General features: G+C 35.6%; 1 protein-coding gene across 1 annotated transcript in view; it reads right to left on the bottom strand.

The window, feature by feature from the left end:
• Positions 1–3,277: 3,277 nt before the first annotated feature.
• Positions 3,278–16,811, bottom strand: part of PHTF2 (putative homeodomain transcription factor 2) — a 129,884-nt gene continuing 116,350 nt past the window's right edge. Inside the window, 7 exon segments of the mRNA XM_043588685.1 lie at positions 3,278–5,688; positions 6,727–6,852; positions 9,289–9,384; positions 10,266–10,421; positions 13,783–13,869; positions 16,675–16,791; positions 16,793–16,807. Coding sequence (XP_043444620.1) covers positions 5,668–5,688; positions 6,727–6,852; positions 9,289–9,384; positions 10,266–10,421; positions 13,783–13,869; positions 16,675–16,791; positions 16,793–16,807 — 618 coding nt within the window. The 3' untranslated portion in view covers positions 3,278–5,667.

The raw sequence follows: 16,811 nt of genomic DNA, 5'->3' as shown, positions 1-16,811 counted from the left end.
TTTCCTACTGTTATGTTGTCACTTTTGGTCTCCTCTTTCCATTCCAAGAGTCCCCTTTAATATTCCTTGCAGGGCTGGGTTAGTGGTCACAAACTAGTTTTTGTTTGTCTGGGAAACTCTCTTATTTTGATTTTTAAAAAAATGTTTATTTATTTTTGAGAGACAGAGCGTGAGTGGGGGAGAAGTAGAGAGAGAGGGAGACACAGAATCTGAAGCAGGTTCCATGCTCTGAGCTGTCCGCACAAAGCCCAACGCTGGGCTAGAAACCATGAACCGTGAGATCACAACCTCAGCTGAAGTCGGACACTAACGGACTGAGCCACCCAGGCACCCCTCCTTCTATTTTTAATGATAGCCTTGCTGAATAGAGTATTATTGGCTGCGATTTTTCCCATTAAGCAGTTTGAATATATCATGCCACTCCCTTGTGCCTTAACAAGTTTCTGTAGAAAAATCTTGCTATCTTTATGGGTTTTCCTTTATAAATCACTATCTTCTTTTGTCTTACTGCTTTTAAGATTTTTCTTTATCACTATATTCTGCAAATTTAATTACACTATGTCTTCATGTGGGCCTGCTTTTGTTCATTTTGATGGGAGTTCTCTGTGCCTCCTGGATATGGATGTCTGTTCCCTTCCCCAGATTAGGGAAGTTTTCAGCTATTATTTCTTCAAATAAATTTTCTGCCCTCTTTTCTCTCTTCCTCTTCTGGGACTCCTATAATACAGATATTATTATATTCGATGGAGTCAGTTCCCTAAGTCTATTCTCATGTTGCATAATTCTTTCTCTTACTCAGCTTCATTGCTTTCCATTACTTTGTCTTCTAGATCATTAATTCGTTCCTCGGCTTCTTCCAACCCACTGTTCATGGCATCACGTGTGTTTCTAATCTCATTTATTGCACTCTTCATCTCTGATTCTTTTTTAACTTTTTTATCTCTGTGGTAAGGGTCTTATTGATGCCTTCCATCCTTTTCTCAAGTTCAGTGAGTATACTTATTATCATTGCTTTAAATTCCCCATTGGACATGTTACTTATATCTGTTTCATTTAGATCTCTGGCCGTGGCCTTATCTTCTTCTTTCACTTGGGATAAATTCCTCTGTCTTCTCATTTTGTCTAGTTTCCACCTGCTTCTCTATGTTAGAAAAGCCAGTTGTGTCTCCTACTCCTGAAAGTAATGGCCTTATGAAGAAGTCATGTAGTGCCCAGGGCCTGGCACTTTAGGAGTGTCTCCAGTATGTGCCATGTGCTCTCTCCTGTTGTGTTCTGGATGCTCTATCCTTCAGGCCAGTTGTCTGCTGAGGCTCTCCTTGTTTGCTGTGGGCACTATTTGGTCCCTGGCCTGAATGTGGTGAGCTTCAACTAGGTGTGATCTGGTCTGCTTGTGAAATGAGGCCTGTCACCACCTCCACTGTAAATGAGGCCCTGCAAAACTCTCTGGTTAGGAGATGTGCAGGCAGGGGTTTGTGTTGGACTTCTTAAGGAGGGGCCCGCTGTACTGGGACTGAGGTAAATGTGACTGAGAATGGCAGTTCCACCAGAGTACAGGGGGTGGGCCTTAGGATAAGCAAGTTAGGCAGCCAGTGTCCACAATGTGTTGCGTCCCACAGGTAACTCTGTGTTTATGCTGAAGGGCAGGGGAGGAGAAATGGTGCTGGCCAATTTTTCTTCCAGGAGAGGTGTCCCCGTGAACACTGCCACTCAGGGATATGCTCCAAATAGTCTCCACACCATGTGCTCCTGGTGTTCTTCAGGTCAGTTTCCACACTGTATATACCCCTGTATTGTTTGCTTGCCTTCTCTCTAGGAGCAGCACAGTGCTCTCCAGGCTCTATCCCAGCCAAGCCTGCTCATCTTTAAAACTTTAGGCCTTAAGCCCCACTGGTTGCAAGAACTCACAAAATTCAGCCCCTCTCACTTTCCAAGCCAATGGCTATGGGGAAACATTCTTCTTGTGTGTTCCCCTGTGCATTCCTCTCCCTCTCGCCCTTCTGTGTGACTATGGCTCTCTCCCCTCTGCAACATCCAAAATCCATTTCTCTGCACTTCCTACCTTCTTCAATGTGGCCTCTTCTCGACCTTCAGTTATGGAATTTGTTCTGCCAGTCTTTAGGTCAATTTCTGGGGTATTTCAGATGATTTGACAGTTATCTAATTGTATTCATGGGATGAGACAAGCCTAGGGTCCTCCTACTCTTCCATCTTCTTTGTCTCTATAGAATATACTTTCAAAGGGAATAAAAGAAAATGTGGGTTTTATCATTAACAAAGTATAGCAACCTTGGGCAAGCTTCCTAACCTCTTTTGTGACGACAGGTTTTTTATCTGATAAGAACGTTGGACTAGGTGGTGTCTAAGGGCCTATGTGACTCATTCATTCATTCATTCATTCAATAGACTGAGATTTTTCTATGTATCAGGTACCATTTTATGTGCTAGGAATACAGTGGTGAGTGCAGTTAAAATTTCATGGAATTTACATTCTACAAAATTCCTGATCATAAGGTAGTAATTCTCAAGGTGGTGAGGAGTGACAGGTGGGACAAATTTTCCAAGTCACTTGGGGAACACTTTTTAAAAAATATACTGCCTCCTAGATCCACAGTCTCACCCCCAGTAGGAAGGCTCTGTGAGGAACCAGTGCTATTGATAAGCATTTGAGGTATCCTTTGTACAGACTTGGCAGAAAAAGGGTTGAGAATCAGTGTTCTAAATGATACGGCAATTCAAAGACATGCCAGTCATATGCTCTATTTTGCATTCTGAAGGGAGACTCATTGAAAGAGCCAATTCCAAGCTTAAGGTAAGTTGGAAAGTGGAATTGAATGAAAAGTCCCTGATTAATTGAAGTCCTATGAACACTTGTACCAATCAATAGAAATATTAGAATGCTTACCCATCTTATTTTTGGCCATGATCTCTCATGCTGAACTCATGTGGCAAACTGTTTGATTAAAAATACCACTATCCTTCTGACAATGAGCTTTAATATCCCAGGCCATGGCCAGTTTTCTGTATTTAAATACAAACAAATAAGCAAAAAAAAAAAAAAAATTAATGACATCATAGCATTTTGGTGGCGGAAGACCTGCATATTCTTTCATGTTGAGAATCATAACAAAATCTTAAATGTCGGGAAGTTTTAAAAAATTTATTTCCACTCGTCTGAAATCTAAGCGTGATAACTAAAGTTTATGCTATAGTAAATACAACATTACCATAGAAATGTATATGAATTTAAAATGAAAAGAAAACAACAGAAAACCTTCAGTTTAACACTGTCAGCATAGAATATTTTATTTTAAACTTGCTGTTCAAACGTTCAATTACAACACATGTGGCAAAGAAACAACAGTTAACACACAACATCTGCCACAATTCTATCTCTGAACTGCCTTTTCTATATTATGTGATATGTTACAATTTCTTTCAATTTCTTACATTCACGGTATTCTTAAAGGCAGCAAATGTCAATTTTTTCTGCTTTGAAAACAATTCCATTAATATTTTGAAATTGCTTAAAATGACAACTTTTTCCTTTTGGTATTCTATTGCTGCCCACATTAGAGACATAATTCATAGTATTTATAGGTTGTTGAGAGGTATACTGTACTCAATAAATCAACTCCCAACTCTAAGTTAAAATGAACTTCAATCCAAAACAAGCATTTTCCTAAATCAGTATACTCAGCTACCTTTCTCAAAAATATTTCCATTCTGAAATAAGTTTTTTTTTTTTGTGAGATACAATAGTTTCATCTTTTATTCCTAACAGAACTCATGCTGTACTTTTTTTTCTCAAAATATATTTGATATATTCTGTGCAAAATGTTAAGTTCTGTATAGGTATGTACCTTATTCTGAAAAAGTTTATAAAATATAATTCCTAAAAACAACCTCAACATTAGACAATAGAGGAAGAAGAAACATATCAAACAAAGCCTAAGTTTCCACATGAGAAAATAAGTATGTTCTTAAAGCTCCAGTAATACATTCCTTGAAAGAACTCAGAATGCACTTTGGTCATTATTAAACATAGGAGAACATAGGTAATAAAACAAATTGCCTTTGTTGTTTTCTACATAAAGAAAATATACTACACAATGAGGCTGATCAAAAGGAATGGTAAGAGCAAAGTGATATTATGACATGGCTCTGTTCTCTACACATTCCTGATCTTAAGATTATGATTTGGGGATTAAAACTGCACCAATCAAATAAATCATTTACAATTAATTATTTTAATAAATTCCCTAAAACATGGTAAAAAATGTGAGGATATTCAACATGATATACCTTGCACCAAGAAAATTCTATACTGTTTCAAATAAATTCTTTGTTTTAGAAACTAGATACCCAGTTAAAAAAAAATTGCAAAAACATTTCATGTTTTATGTAATTCCTAATATATTCTTGATTGTACAAATGTAACAACTTAACATCAAGGCCCAATGTAAGATATCACCATATTTGCCCTATCTACCTAACATGCCAACATGATATGTTCTCATTTGGACACTTGGCAAATTGTGTGTGCATGTGTATGTGGGGGGAGTAGGTAACTTTCCAGGTTAAAAGCATCTAAAATAGCCCTTATAAAATTGGAGGTGAGGGGGATGCACCAGGTTAAGTTTAGAGGATAGAATTTGCAAACTGAAGCTCTTTTCTGAAAATTTGGATATAGTTTTATAACTAGCAATCAAAGGAATATTTTATTGGTTCTTAACCTTGTTCTTAAGTTGTTCATTTGAGTGTGTATACACTATAGTGTACCATGGGGAGAAAATTATTTTACTTGAGTAAACATAATAATGTACTTTAGTAATATCAATAGGCACTTCACTTGTGAGATGAGTGTATACCTCACTCAAAAGGATACCATATCATGCCCTAGTACACTATAACATACCCCATATAAAGATACGCATTAAAAGTAACAATTTTAAAAAGTGCACATTTTGAGCATGCACAGTTGGAGCTGTGCAAACAGCCCAGTGTTTCAAATAAATACAATTATTACTAGTTAATTTTTATCAAAATATCTTACAGTATGGTAACCATTTACAATTATTGCTCTATTAAGAGTTTTATCATCAAAGAGCACTTGTTGACCTGTTATGTAATACCGTATATATTAATACTGAAGGGTGTGTAACTGCAGCTTAATCAGTTCAGATCCTGGCATTGTTCCAAAATAATTCAAGAGAAACCCTGACTGGATCTTGATTCACCAAAGAACACACTTTATGTGTTTAGCTGAGTCCAATGCAATATTCCAAGTTAAAGAAGTTTTCCTCAAGTAAGGCAAGTTCACGGCATTGATGGAGAAACGGGGCTTAGCAATGGCTTCTATTCTCACGATTTGTTATTTTGTCAATTATTTGTGAACGATTACCAGGATCTCAAGTATCTGGATATCAGTTTTATCACCCTTTCGACAACTAAGTACATCAATGCTAAAAATAAAATATAAAGACTAAAATAAATGTAAAAAACAGTGAACAAGTAAAATAAATATAAGAATTGCACAAGACAGTCTGATGTAAACACTTCGATTTCCCAGCTGAGACTCCTGAAGCAAAGAGTCAGTGACTGCTTTCAGGCAGCTTAGTTGGTACTCTTATTCTGGAAAAGAGGCTACATCTTCTTTTCTCTGCATTGTCATGATTTAATCTTCCACAGCTAGTGAAAAAATAATAGAAGTAGTAACCATTAGAGTCAGTTTTTTTTTTTAATGTTTTTAAATGTTTTTTATTTATTTTGGAGACAGAGAGAGAGTGTGCACTTGAGCGGAGGGCAGGGAGAGGGAGGGGGACAGAGGATCTAAAGCAGGCTTCACGGCAACAGCAGCAAGCCCAATGCAGGGCTCCAAGTCATGTACCACGAGATCATTACCTGAGCAGAAGCTGGACGCTCAAACAACTTAGCCATCTGGGCACCCCTAGAGTCAGTTTTAATACTGTAACTTATAAATTATATTACTTAATGCTATTATCTAAATTTCATTCATAAACAAGTATAGGTTCTACTATTTTAAACTCTTTTATCCTTGCATTTTCAAGAATAATTCACCTTAAATAAAAAAGTAAAAATCAGATTTCCCTTGCTTTCTTTTATTGGGAAGTAGCAATACACATATACCACTTGTTTAATATGAATAATCTACACCTTATTCACTAAGAGTTGTGCATATGCTGGGGGATATATGCATTGCTGTATAATAAATAACTTTTGGCCAAAAAAAGAAATAAGGTTCTTCTTTTCCTTTTTTATCACCTAAATTAGATTCAGATTATGAGTAAAAAATGAATACCTTATTCTATACAAGAGTCCTATTTGTATGAATACTGTTCCAAATTAGGAGTTCCATGAGCATTATAAACCAAGAAAATTATTCATTCTTTGTGCACAATATTATGAAAATTATTTCACCACTGTGTATTCGAGATCTCAAAAGACGGACAGGGTAAAATAAATGTCACAAGGTGTCACAGGGCACTAAGAAATAAAAATATACCTGGAAGGGGCACCTGGGTGACTCAGTCAGTTGAGTGTCTGACTCTTGATTGTGGCTCAGGTCATGATCTCACAGTTGTGAGATCGAGCCCCACCTCAGGCTCCATGCTGCATGTGGAGCCTGCTTAAGATTCTCTCTCTCTCTCTCTCTCTCTCTCTCTCTCTCAAAAAAGAAAAACAACACAAAAACTTGGAAACTCTTACCTTTAAATTAAATCCAAGCAAGTCACTGATAACGCCAGAAACAGCGGACAGTATGACAACCTGGGTGATGTTATAAAGCAGTGGATTCATTGTAAGCCCATATAATCTAAAGGGACTGTCCAATTCCTAGCAAAAGAAAAAACAAAAAACAAAAAACATGAGCCCAGAAATACATTAAGAATCAAGAGTTAAACTAATTCAGGGCAATATACAATGAGAATTTTTGAAAAAAACTTTCATAAAACAGTTACAAATTGTGGATAGTTTTAGAAAGGATAAACTTGGTTAAACTTAAACTATATATATATATATATATATATATATATACACACACACACACATATATATACACATATGTACATATACATATGTATGTGTGTGTGTGTGTGTGTGTGTGTATATATATATATATATATATATATATATATACTTTTTCAGGTTTTTCTTTTTCTTAGAAGTGACTTCCCTTAAAAGAACTCTGTGATCTAAATTCGTAACTGCAATTTCCATCTCAAATGAATGACTAGTAAAGTACTGGTCTAATAATTACCAAGAGGTATGAAAACATTTTCTAGTATAAGAACAAAAAATGTAAGAGAATAATACCTTTTTGCACAAGAATTAGAAAAGTAGCCAAATTTTCTGCTATTATTAATACATACATAAAACTCCCTTTAAGACAATTACTTTTCAAATATAAGAATTAATTGATTCAAAGATTTAAAATTCTATGATTTATTTATTCTCAGATTCAAAGTTATATGGCAGGCCCTGTGTTAAGCTCTAGGAAGTCAGGATTTAGTCCCTGTGCTGACAGACCTTACAGTTGAATAGACATACAAATAAATAATTAATTGTGAGTCTCCCATAAAAGAGCTATGTATTAAAAAGGCAGTGGGTCCTAGAGGAAGGTGCTCCTAAAACTTAGTGGGAGGAGGTAATAGGTATTCCATAAGACACATGAAAACATGGCATCTTTGAATGGCTACAGGTTGCCCAGCATTGTTAGGGGCCAACTGCAAGGAAAGAAATCCTTCAAATCTGTAAAACAGGCTACTTAGGTAAGGGTCATTCTTTACACAAATCGTACTAACAGACTGAATTTAATCAGGGAGAGTGTATCAGATGTGCACATGAGAAAGATCAGAGGCAGTAGGGAAGCACTGTGGAAAAGGCGCTGGAGAACAGTGAGACTAGAAGCAGGAAGGCCTGCTTTGTTCAATGGATCAAAGCTCAAGTGAGAGACAATGAGGGCCTGACCTAGGATAGTACTGATAGGGAAGCGGAGATGAACTAGAGGATATTGGAGAGGTTAAATCAATGGGCCTGAGAATTTCTTGGCAGTGAAGAGTGACAGAGAAAAACCAATCTATATTAACTCCCAGGTTTCTGAGTAGAAGATTGTATATGACTGTGTGTGATCAAAAAGGATCACATTGTTGTGCTCTGTAGTTTCTCAAATTTCCCTCTACTCTGGGATTGAAGCTGCTTATAAGTCTCATCCTGTCTAGCATAGTGCCTACACTCTGAAGATATTCAACACATATGTACCAGACAAGCCCACCCGCCTCTCTTCTGAACCTTGCTTGTCAAGGCCTATTATATACTGTGAGGCAGTACCTAATTAAGACTTTTTAATTGACTGAAGAATTAAACGTAATACTGAGAGACTACTAATTTTACACCATTCTCTGAAAACATTATATTCAATTTGTTACAGAAATTGAGATTTTAAAAAACATTTTCCTTTTAAGAAAGAAAAACATTACTAATACTGCAAAGCAATGCTACAAATATTTTATCAAATTACCTCCAAAGAGTTATTATGACATCAAATATTTTGAAATTATATTTTTTGTCACCAAAAATGATCCGAAAATTTAAAGGTTTATTGGTGATATATATTTATTATAATTACTATGTATTACTAATTTTTAAGCTAACTCAGGCCACGCAGAAGACTGCTCTGAGAAATATAAAATGAGAAAATTTCCAAATTAACACCAAGTCTCCCTTTTTGAAATCTATTTTAAGTACTAGGAGGCAAAATTTCCAAAGATACCAACCTCTAAATACTTTAAACATTAAAGTCTTAAATTTTCAAAAGTTATTAAAATTTCAAAATGGTATGATTTGGATCACACTGGTTAGTTTTACAATAAGTAAAATGTACATGACACAAATGTGTTCAAATAATTTGGAAACAATTTGGATAATCATAAAAACCAAACATAAGATAGGATCTGCAAACAAAAGACTAAGATAAAATGTCAGAACAGCATATTCTACATTATATCCATTTTCAGTTTTATTTTATTTTTTTTGTTTTTAAATTTTTTTTTTTCAACGTTTATTTATTTTTGGGACAGAGAGAGACAGAGCATGAACGGGGGAGGGGCAGAGAGAGAGGGAGACACAGAATCGGAAACAGGCTCCAGGCTCTGAGCCATCAGCCCAGAGCCTGACGCGGGGCTCGAACTCCCGGACCGCGAGATCGTGACCTGGCTGAAGTCGGACGCTTAACCGACTGCGCCACCCAGGCGCCCCCAGTTTTATTTTTACCTTTAGCAGTTTAGTAGCCAGCTTTAAAACATTATTCACTAGTGTCAGTTCCTCTTTTTTGTTAGGTTTCTTCTCCATTTTCAAGTAGAGGTTTATCTTTTATAAAAAAAGGAATGAAAACGAGGAATGAATAGTTAAAAATACTTAAAATTACAACAAATACTCATTTTTAAAAGGAATTGAAAGACAGTCACTAAAACATTCATGGTGCTTCTCCGGGTATTGAGGTTATAGATGACATTAATATTCTCCTTCATACTTTACTGTATATTCCAAATTTCTTACAGTAAGCATTTTATAATAAAATTTTAAACTTTTCAGATTAAAGCTGACACAAGAAAGGAAAACTCGATTTCATTATTTAATAGGTGAAATACTTTACTCCTAGAGCCAAAACAAACAAAAGAGTAAGTAATAACTAAAGTAGATCAATTGGTTTGTTTGCTGCTCTCCCCTTTCCCTTTAATTGAGCTCATGTGACAGGATTACTGATTCTTAAAAATCATACTTTCCCTGGCAAAACTACTCAAAACATTTTCACTGGCAGTAAGTTTCTTTGAGTAATTCCTATGGAATGGTAAGGAAAATATTAAACAAATTAATACACAACAAAGTCAACCATCAAAATTCTTATGCTTTATCCTTCCTACTGAATAAAAAATTCCTACTTCAAATATGGCTCTGCTAGACTGCCAAGCAAACATATCCCACTAATGGTTTAAAGTTCATCACTGCTATAAACAGTACTTGCTTCTTGTCAAATCAAAGTGAAACAGTAAAACAACAGGTCAGACTTGAAAGCCACATCAAGGCAGGAACATTGAAGAAAGGCTCATGTCCTATCAAATGTCAAGTTTTTCTTTGTAACACAAATGCAATCTAAAAACAGGTTCCTAAAAAATCTCAAGTAAATGAAAAGATTTTTAGTTTAATATGTAGATTATAGGCATTAACTTATAATAAACATGCATTCTCACCTGTTCAGTAAGTAATATTGAGGTATTGCTATATTTTTTACTTGTCTCTGATCCAAGGGTAACAAATCTTAGGAGAAAAAGTGTTAACGAGATGCACCAGATTACTAGTTCCCAATTGTAGTGACAATCAAGGAAGATCTCATGCACGTGAAGCAACTAAAAGTGTACGAAAAAGGCAACATGAAGCAGCAATGTGATTCAAACAATTTCTTTTTAAAGGAAATAACATTTTATTTCATACAAATTGATCACGAATATAGTATTTTTATTTTAAAAACATTCCACATTTATTATGAAATATTTCAAACACATCAATAATGTAATCAAAACCCATAACAAGAAGGTAGAGAGGGTAACTGCCTTACTCCCAATTTTAAAGTAAATACCCCTAAGGTAATAAATATCGTATGTACAATGTCTGCTTTAAATTTTTAAAGATATACTTTAAGATTAAGAATAGTACTTTCCAGTCATTGTATTATGAATCTCCACTGAAATTCACCAATTTGTTTTCTGCATCTGTTAAGATGATCATATGTTTTCTCCCTTTTTAATCAACTACAGGAGCTCAAACCAAATTTGTGAGTTGAAAATCTTTGCATTCCGGGTATAAACTATATTGGTCATGGCATATTTATTGTTATTAAGTTGCTGGCTTCATCTTCCTAGTATTTTGCATTGAAGTTAATAAGGAAAATTAGCTCACAGTTTTCCATTTTTATACTGTCTCTCGAGTCAATTGGTATCAAGATTCTATTAGTCACACAAAATGAGTTGGGGAATAGTCCCTTTTTTTCTACTCTCGAGGTGTTTTGTGTAAGATTAGAATTACTGTTTATTTGAATAATTGGCAAAATTCAACTGTAAAACCACATGGGTCTAGAGGATTTTTGTTGGTGGCAAAGTTTTAAACTATTGAATCAATACTACTTTGTAGTTACAGGTCTCCTCAGGTTTTCAGTTTTCGAGTCAGATTTAGTACATTATGCATTTGTACCAAATTGTCCACCTAGGTTTTCAACTTTAATGATATAAAGTAACTTATACTAGCATTCTTTAAACAATTTCTCAACTGTGTCAGTAGCTTTCAGTTTAATACACTATGCTTTCTAAATATTTGTTATTTATATGCTTTAAAATTTCCAAATGTATGAGTTTTTTTGCTGCTGTTATTGTTTTCTACCGTAACTGCATTACTGTTAGATTAAGTGGTCTACATTGAGAATTACTGAGAATTACTGAGAATTACTTTGTGTCCAAGTACACAGGAAGGTTTTGTAAACTGTCCTTGTGTTTGAAAAGAATATGTATTCTCTAATTTTAGAACAAAATTTAAACTATCTTGTTTAGGTACATATCTTCATTGTTTTTTGTTTGTTTTTTGTCTGTTTAATCTATCAATTACTAAAAGAAATGTGTTAAAACCTTCCAATGAGGTTTTTAAAAATAACTTCTTAGTGTTATTGATTTTGGCTATCTGTACATATATTTTGAAGTTACTGGATTACATGCATACAAGCTGAGAATTATTAGACCTTGATGAATTATTCTTTTAATTTTTGTCACGCTTCCCTTTATCCCCCATTGAACTTAGATTACAGTCATTTCATCTGATATTAATATGAACTCACCAGTTTTCTTATAGCTAGTATTTGCCTGCCTCTTCCTAAGAGACAGAACTACTATAGGATGTACTTCAGGAACATGGAAATTAAGCTTGGAACAAAAGGCTAACATGCAATAAGGAACTGTAAGTAAAGAAATCAGTCTTTTCCTCCTGGTTGCTTTTAAGATTTTTCTCTCTGTTTTGGTGTTCTGTAGTTCTTCCACAATGTGTCTTGAGTGTAGATTTATATTTATTGCTCCTTCTTATTCTTGTTGTGCTTCCTAAATCCAAAGTTAAGGTCTTAGCAACACAGAAAAACTGTTAGCCATTATCTCTCCAAATATTGCTCTCCTTCTCCTTTCCATCTGGAATTCCTATGGATATATGTTGGTTCTCTCCCATGTTTCAATCTCCTTTTCATATTTCCATCTCTTTATCTCTGTCCTATGTTTTGGGTAACTTCTTCCATCTCCCATTCACTATTTTTAGCTGTCTTCAATCTGCTATTTTTTATTGTGTTGTTAATGTCAATAACTGAATTTTTCATTTCTCTGAAGTGCTGTCAGTTCTTTTTCAAATCTGTTCTTTTTTCATAGTGTTATCTGTGTCTTTATCTTATAGTTCTTATCTGATCAGTTTATCATCTGAGGCAGCTAATCTCCTGCTTGTTGGTTCACTGACTGGCTCAACATGGATGGTTTCTTCAGTGTTTTGAAACCTCAAGAGGCTTCTTCATCTGTGGACATCCTGAGGCCTAGGCTGAAGTCACATTCCCCAAGAACCAATCTTGGTTTTGCTTCTGCCAAATATCCTAGGACCGCTTTTTATATTAACTTCTTGACACGGAGATTACAGGACAAGATCTGTAATGCACATTTTAAACCCTGAACCTCTAATAAGGGCAGACCTACAGTTACATATTCTTAGGGCAGAGACTTATCCCCCCATTCTAGTCAGAGTCCAGGCAGAGTTAGATGAGCTTTCTTATTATCCTCCTGGGCTGGTGGACAGGCTGTTTTTCTTATTCTACCTTTTCATGGAGACCGTAGTCCTGTAAGAGGTCTGGTTTACGGGGGGGGAGCATGTATAAGGGTGTATGCAGGCTGAGGCCTCATCTTCTGTCCTCTTGTGGGCCTAAATCTCAAGTCTCTAGGATACGAAGATTGACAATGCACCTCACCTCCTCATCCTAGCGCTCTCACAGCATTAACACATATACTTAACTGCTCTGTTTTTTAGCTTTATTTTCATTTTTGGCCCCTTACTGTCTTATAAACTCAGATATGCATGTAATATGTACATAGAAGAGCTTATATATGAATATTAAACAGCTAAGTTTCCACCCACCCTCTGGACTATACAGTATTTTAAAGCAGAAGAATCTTCAGGTATCTAGTATGTCACAGTACTTGAAATGGAAGTTTAATTTTATAATGCAGAATATCCTGAGATACTTCTGTGCTTCCTGACTAGTCTTGGACAATGAGATTTCTTTCTCAGAGCCTGAGGCAGTCATGTCACAGTGACGATTCAGATATAAAATGAAAGAATACTACATGTGAATAAAGCAGAGATTTGTGAAAAACAGTCTGAAACAATTTTGCAATTCTAGCCACTAATAAGTTTGTTTTGGGAAATAAAGATAACCAGGTAAGTGAGAAAAAGTAATTACTATATATTCAATCAATAGACATCTGAGACTATGCTAGCCACTGCTCATGACACAGAGATGAATAAGACCCATTTATTTATTCTACTGAAAAAAAAACTGCAAAAGGTCAATTTCAAAACTTGTATAACTAGGCTTCCTTATAATATTACTACTGTGGTTGTTTATTATTAGAAAGCCTTCTGGAGCCCAATAATTATAGATATGATTATCTACTTTCTACACAGAACAAGTCAACTCACCTGGGCACAACAGATAAATACAACTGATATAGTCAACAAGAAAGCAGATGAAACTATAACATCGACTGATCGCTGAGGACCTCGACGCTGGGGAAAAAGAGGAAAAATGCTTTTAAATATATTTACTAATTAGCAGCTAATTCCATGCTTTCAATTAAAGTGTTGATCCATCCCTGCAGGTTGATCATAGCTTACAATGTTGAAAATATACCTAATTTGTTGGATGAATTTTAATTACAAAGTGTTACTATTTCCTGAGGATTTGCAATACAGTAAACATGGTGAATACATAGCATAGAATTCTTAGCATAACTTCCACGTTTTTCATTTCCTTTCATTCCAAATATTTTGTCAAACACTAATCATTTATTCAACAGATATTTCTTGAGCACCTTCTCAGAATGAGGCGCTGTGCTGGGCACTGAAAATACAGCAGAGAACAAAACACACACAGTCCCTACCTTCACAGGAAGTAGCAGGAAGTCAGACATCAAGCTTATAGCCACAGATATATGTGATCAGTTGTAATAAGTGCTATAAAGGAAAGGTAAAGGATGCTCGGAGAAAACTGGTAGAGAATTTGGTTTAAGTATCACTTCCTTAAGGAGATCTTTCCCAGGCCCACACTCCTAACTCTTACAGGCAAGTTAGGAAGATAACCTGGGAAGATCTTCCTGATACTGTGATATTTATACTAGAATAGGGTGCTCAGGTATGATAGCACATGGCAGTGTTCCTGGCAGAAGGAAGGACAAGTGCAAGAGCACAAAACAGTAAAAATAATATTGCATTCAAAGAACTGAAGCAGTCTGGTATGGCTGGAATGCAGAGATTTTGTCCTTTAAGAGCAATGGAGAGCCCTCAGAAAGTTTTAAGAATCACATAATGAGGGGCACCTGGGTGGCTCAGTCGGTTAAGCATCCGGCTTCGGCTCAGGTCATGATCTCACAGTCTGTGAGTTCAAGCCCCGCATCGGGCTCTGTGCTGACAGCTCAGAGCCTGGAGCCTAATTCAGATTCTATGTCTCCCTCTCTCTCTGCCGCTCCCCTGCTCATGCTCTGTCTCTCTCTGTCTCAAAAATAAATAAAAACATTGAAAAAAAATTTTTTAAAGAATCATGTAATGAAATCTACATTTGAAAAAGACCTCTGGTGGCAGACTGAGGAATGTATTGGAAGGAGGAAACCTGAATGCAGGGAGGACAGTTAACAGGCATCTACAGTAGCCCAAAGCAGATGATTGAAGGTTTCATTCAGGTTGCAGACATGGAAACAAAGAAGTAAATGGATCCAAGATATATTTTGGAAGTAGAAAGGGTGAAAAATGGTGATGAGTTGGATGTTGGAAATGCAAGAGAGGGAAGTAATAAATACCAAGGATAATTCCTAGGTCTGGGGCTACAGATTTTCCTCGCTAAATTTTAAGCTCCGAAAGGTAAGGCCTTGCATGTCATCAGTAGTGGATGTTAAGTGGTTAGCGTTAAATACATGTTTATTGAATGAAACAATGTACAAAAGAATACAACATCTACTTATATAACAGATTGATAATGAGGACGAATTACAGATGGCTTCTCACTAAGCCACGTAACAAAGATCATATTCATCCTTCCACATAACAGAAAAGTCACAGTGAGTAAAAATAATCCATGCCAATTTTTAGCATTTCCCCATGGATACTAACAAATTAAATCTATGAACAGAACAATGAATTTTTTAAATAGAAGGGTAGACAAATAGTGTAAACTTTTCTCCACTTCTTTCATTGTTACTTCAAAATGAAAAGCATTAAAGATCTAGGTATATCAGAGGGTTTCTGATCTTTTGGCCAGCTTTATTTAAGGCCTGATTACTCCATGCATAATGAAAATCACTGCATCTTAATGTAGCAAAGAAATAATCCTCAGAAGAAGTGCTTTCCTAAACTTAATTCAGAAGTTCCCCATTTCCCTCCTGAGTTTTTATATCTTACTGCCATAATTAGGAAAGTTATTTTAAAAGATTAAGGGAAAAGAACAGCATGAAGAGAATGGCTTAGAACTGCAAGCTAATATTTTTAAATAGTAATAGGCCACTTCAGTGAGGATACTCACTGATTAGTTTTTTAAATTCTTTTTTAAGCAGTGGGCTCCCTCTGCTGGCTTCTGATAACCATTCTAGGTATGAATAAAATCTTTAAGCTTCTGAATGAGTAGAAGTTGGTGAGATTTATGAAAAAAAGATTATTGTCAAATCTAAAAAACAAAACCTATGAATAAACAAACAAAAAGCAGAATCAGACCTATAAATACAAAGAACAAACTGATGACTGCCAGAGGGAAGGGGGTGAGCGGATAGGCAAAATGGGCAAAGTGGAGTAGGAGGTACAGGCTTCCAGTTATGGAATGAGTAAGTCGCAGGAATAAAAGGCACAGGTTAGGGAATATAATCAATGGTATTGTATTAGTGCTGTAAGGTGACAGACGGTAGCTACACGTAGTGGTAAGCATAGCATAGCATAGCACACAGAGGTGAATGACTATGTTGTACACCTGAAACTAATGTAACACTGTGTGTCAACTATGCTTTGATTAGAAAAAAATTAAAAATTAAAATTAAAAAAAATTAAAAAATTAAAAATAAATAAAATATAAATCTATGACAATCTGATCTTGAATGATCTACATAAAAATGTATGTAAGCCTTTTAGACCTCAGGTGTTTTATCTAAAGAACCAGTTAAACATTTATTTTCAATTTCTGAATATGGATTGAAAAGAACACTAAGTATGACCACGCAGCAGCATGTTGCGTACACAGGTGACTACACAGTTAGACATACACCCATATTGAAAAAAGAGAAACTCTGAGAGGAAGGCAGCATGTTAAGAGTACTTTTATCACTACCATTCTACCTTAAGATAGGACCGGAGAGAGAGCCACATTTTTATATTCTGTACTTTCTTCAACCGGAAATGAGGAACCTCAGATTTTCGAGCCCTCCTTGCAGATGTTAAATGTCCAAACAGTTTTTGCAAAAAGTAATCGCTAA

The sequence above is a fragment of the Prionailurus bengalensis genome, chromosome A2, assembly GCF_016509475.1.
Source record: "Prionailurus bengalensis isolate Pbe53 chromosome A2, Fcat_Pben_1.1_paternal_pri, whole genome shotgun sequence".
NCBI lineage: Eukaryota > Metazoa > Chordata > Mammalia > Carnivora > Felidae > Prionailurus > Prionailurus bengalensis.
The sequence above is the reverse complement of the archived record's forward strand: the minus strand, read 5'-3'. Positions and strand labels throughout refer to the sequence as shown.